Source organism: Primulina eburnea, chromosome 5, assembly GCF_022965805.1.
Source record: "Primulina eburnea isolate SZY01 chromosome 5, ASM2296580v1, whole genome shotgun sequence".
NCBI classification, from domain to species: domain Eukaryota; kingdom Viridiplantae; phylum Streptophyta; class Magnoliopsida; order Lamiales; family Gesneriaceae; genus Primulina; species Primulina eburnea.
The window spans coordinates 11000588-11004523 of record NC_133105.1 but is presented as its reverse complement, the minus strand read 5'-3'; the positions used below and the strand labels follow the sequence as shown (position 1 = coordinate 11004523).

At 40.3% G+C, this 3936-nt stretch overlaps 1 protein-coding gene across 1 annotated transcript; it reads right to left on the bottom strand.

The window, feature by feature from the left end:
- Positions 1-367: 367 nt before the first annotated feature.
- On the bottom strand, positions 368-3936 carry LOC140832989 (putative disease resistance protein RGA3). The gene is made up of 2 exons (XM_073197342.1): positions 1058-3936; positions 368-952 (listed from the first exon to the last, which is right to left on the bottom strand). The coding sequence occupies exons 1-2, from the start codon at positions 3906-3908 to the stop codon at positions 468-470; spliced, it is 3336 nt and encodes a 1111-aa protein (XP_073053443.1). The 5' UTR covers positions 3909-3936; the 3' UTR covers positions 368-467.

The window sequence follows — 3936 nt, the reverse complement described above, 5'->3', positions numbered from 1 at the left end:
ACATAAGTAAAACTCAAAATTGAATACTTATATGACTAAATACATAATAGACTTCCCGATTTCCACATATATGATATATACGGTCGATTAGCAAATACTACCAAGAAGTAAAATTTAGAACTCAAAATACTAACGAAGTGTTGCTAATAATGGTATTATAGCCCCCAATGAGCATCCGAGTTAGTCGGGTAGATGAACATTTGACCAATAGTTATGAGTTGATTGTTTCTAACAATACTTTTTCGTACGACACACAATGCTTGATCACTGTGGTTTGCCGGCTATTGCATTAGTTCGGAGATTTATTTAGCGCACACCAATTGCAGCAGCGACGAGTTTCCACTATATTAAAAAAATGGCATTACAATTCACATTTTAGATGACAGCACGAAACATGATTTTTATCACAAAACAAAACAAAAGTAGAAGAGCAAATAATGTTCCGACAGAGTATCTAACATATTTCATCAAGAAAACTGAATTTGTTTGTAATCCACAATAACATTGGGGATATGAGCAATCTCGGGCCATCTAGAACGGTCGACCTTGCCGCTCTGATTGAATGTCTCCTCAAACCTCAGCTTCTTGCAATCACAAAATGATAACCATTCGAGAGACGACATGTTGGAAAACCATTTGGGCAAAGCTTCCATTCCAAAGTCATACAATTGTAAAGAATCCAGAGCTGTGAGATGCTGCAGCTGATCTGGGAGAGACCTCCAATTAGGACTTCCATATAATGCTAAACTACGAAGTTGACGTAGGCCTTTGAGAGTTTCATTCAACCAAGTTTCTTCTGAGACAGGACCAATTCGCAATCCTTTCAGATTGTTAAGGCAATTTACTCCGATGGATAAACTCCTCAGATTTGGACATGAAGAAATATCCAAATACTCAAGCGACGTGCATGACTCTAGCATGTCACTCGGCACCTCCGTCAGCTTCTCGCATCCTGAGATATCCAATAGTCGAAGAGAAGTGAGGCCATTCAGATTTTGAATTGAGGCAAGATTAGAGCACCTATATATTTCTAAACTGCAAAGAGACTTGGGGATACCCGAGAGTTCGAGTTGTGTCAGGTTCTCACAGTTGTATATCTGAAATTCCTGGAGACTTTGGTTGTTGTAGAAAAGCATGTCAGGAAGAGAGGTGAGATTTGAATTGCCTTCGATGATCAGTTTCGTGAGGGAGCTTAATTTACTGCATATCTTTGCTAATGGAACTTCGTTGTCTACATGAGAAATGAACAATTTTTTAAGAGATGGAAAATCATGACTCGGAGCTGTCAACATATTGCGGCAGTCAGTAATATGCAGATATTCAAGCCTGGGGAAGGCTGTTGACCCCGTATTCGGTGCTTCAACCCACTCTCTAAGATTTTCCATTCCCGACAATGTTAATTGTTCGAGTGCTGGAAATGGCTCGCCGTATTTGCACCATGCATCTTTGTAGTACTGGTGAGGAATGTAAAATGACGGACCTATTGATCTCACGTTTTCAAGTCTTTGCACCTCCAAGATCTTGAGAAGTGGTAGATGGCCAAGTGTTGGGATTTCTTGGCACTTTTTACAATTTATCAGGACAACTTTGATGAGCTTGTGGAGAGCAATGCCCTGTTCGACTATCATCTTCATGGTCCATGATGGAAAGTGATCTCCCCCGAAATTTCTAATGGTTAAATCATTTAAATTTGGATGAGGTTGGAGGCCTTCCAGAACTTCAGAATCATTGTTGTTGCCTTCCCTTGATGGTTTACTCCACACAAACTCCAATCTTTCTATACATTTCTTCTCAGATAAACATGCTCTCAAGGCCTCTTCTTTACCTCTCACTTTGTCAAGATTGAGTATCTCAAGTTTTCCCTGTAGATTCTTTAAGCATCCCAGTTCATCAATTCGACGTCCTTCCTCGTCACACACAATAAACGAGATTAACGTTCTAAGAGAAGTCAGCTTCCCGATTTCAAATGGCATCCGGTCGAATGATATAATGGACTCCAAAACAAGGTGTCTCAACCCAATTAAAAACTTCAGCTGATCTGGAAGCTCACTCCGTAGAAAGCAACCAGTGAGCCTTATAGTTTGCAAATTGAAAAGTTTACAAACAGAATCCGGTAAAGTTTTTATTTTAGTGAAAGACAAATCCAGAAATCTTAAATGTATCAATTTGTCTATTGAACTTGTCAATTCATCAATATCTGCCCGTTCTAGATCAAGAACTCGAAAGAATTTGCAATCTTGGAAAATATCATTAATGAGCTCACCCCTGCCTCCTCTCACTAACAAAGTTCGCAAATAAATCGCTTGCTCCTCCCTGATCTTTGGTTTTTCATCAACAACCGCCAGATATCTTACTTGAGGACTATTGTCATTAACACTAAAAGGGTCTGCCTTCGCAACCAAACACGATAGGTCGTGAACAAGATCGTGCATCTTGCTGTACTTGGTTCTGCCGTACTCATCATTTACTGCCTCGTGTAGGAAAAAGTTTTGCAACAAAATGTTGTAAACATTGTTACCTAGACTCTCCATATGTTCATCAGTTCCGAAAAGAAATCCTTCTGCCATCCAAAGTTGAATCAATCGTTCTCTCCATAGTTCTTCTCCTTTGCCAAAGATGGAACAATATGCAAAACATTTTTTAAGCAATGAAGATGGTAATCGATCAAAGCTGATATTTAATACTCGCAACACAAAATTATCATTTGGATTGGACATTGCTGACCCACTTTCATTTAGAAACGATGTCCAACCATCCATTCCCCTCCCTCGTAAACTTCCCCCGATAACATTGGCTGCTAATGGCAGTCCTTGACATCTACGAGCAATCTCCATACCAATAGTATCAAAATCTTTAGGCACTTGTTCGCTAGGAAAAGCTCTTGCCTTAATTATTGACCAGCACTCATCATCCAATAAACCTTGTAAAGAATGAACAGCCTGCGTTGTCACAATTGACGCCACATTTCGATTTCGTGTGGTAACGAATATGAAATTTCCTTTGTTTGAGCTGATTCCCAGTATGCAACTCATGAAGTTGTCCCATTCTTGTGTGTTTTCATTCAGATAATCATCAAGTACTAGCAAATATCTTGCATCTTTCAGCTTAGATCGAAGCTGTCTCAAGACAGCTTCGTCCGACGGTGATACCTGAACAGATCCGTTGGACAAGGATCCCAAGATTTTCACAAATAAACTTTTGTTGTCAATATTTTTTGACAGACTGACCCAAATCCTTGTATTAAAATGCTTCTCTATACTTGGATGATTGAAAATATTCCGAGCTAGAGTCGTCTTTCCCAGCCCTCCCATCCCGACAATGGGAACCACTGAGACCACTACTTCATTGCTGGACTTGATCACGCCATCAATTATAGTAGATGCAACATCATCTCTTCCAATAAAAATAGGATCAACTGCAATGGAATTTGTTTCCATCACAAGAGGAACAGAATCAGCGGCGGCGGCAACTCTCATCTGAAGACCATACAAGCTGGCTTCTTCGTTAATATTTTTCAGTTTCATATTCAGATCATTTATTTTACTGCCCATTGTTCTACGAGAAGCCAAAGGATTGAAGAATGATGACAAGGAGGACCATACCTTTCGCTTCATTGGACCCTGGATCTCAACCTTACCACGAATCAGCTCGTAATTGAACTCGTCCAGCAAGTTGTCCACTTCATAGGCGACATCCTCCAGATTCTGCAGCCACTGCTTCACGGCTTGATCGTCTTCGATATGCCGCTTTGATGCATCATGCAAGAATGCCTGGATCATTTTCAATGACTTTTCCAGCGTTTTCAGTTCATTCTTGAAACCCAAAACGAGACCGATCTCTTCTGCAGCAACAGCAAGCAGCTTCTCCACCACAACTTGAACGGTAGCGTCGACCAATTTCTCAGCCATCGATAAACTTTGTTTAGTCGTTGATGAG

Excerpts from the sequence above, each read along its gene's own strand:
- LOC140832989 (XM_073197342.1), bottom strand. The coding sequence starts at position 3,908 with ATGGCTGAGAAATTGGTCGACGCTACCGTTCAAGTTGTGGTGGAGAAG. Across the intron at positions 953-1,057 it reads GACACAACTCGAACTCTCGG|GATGCGAGAAGCTGACGGAG; the intron begins GTATCCCCAAGT and ends TGGATATCTCAG.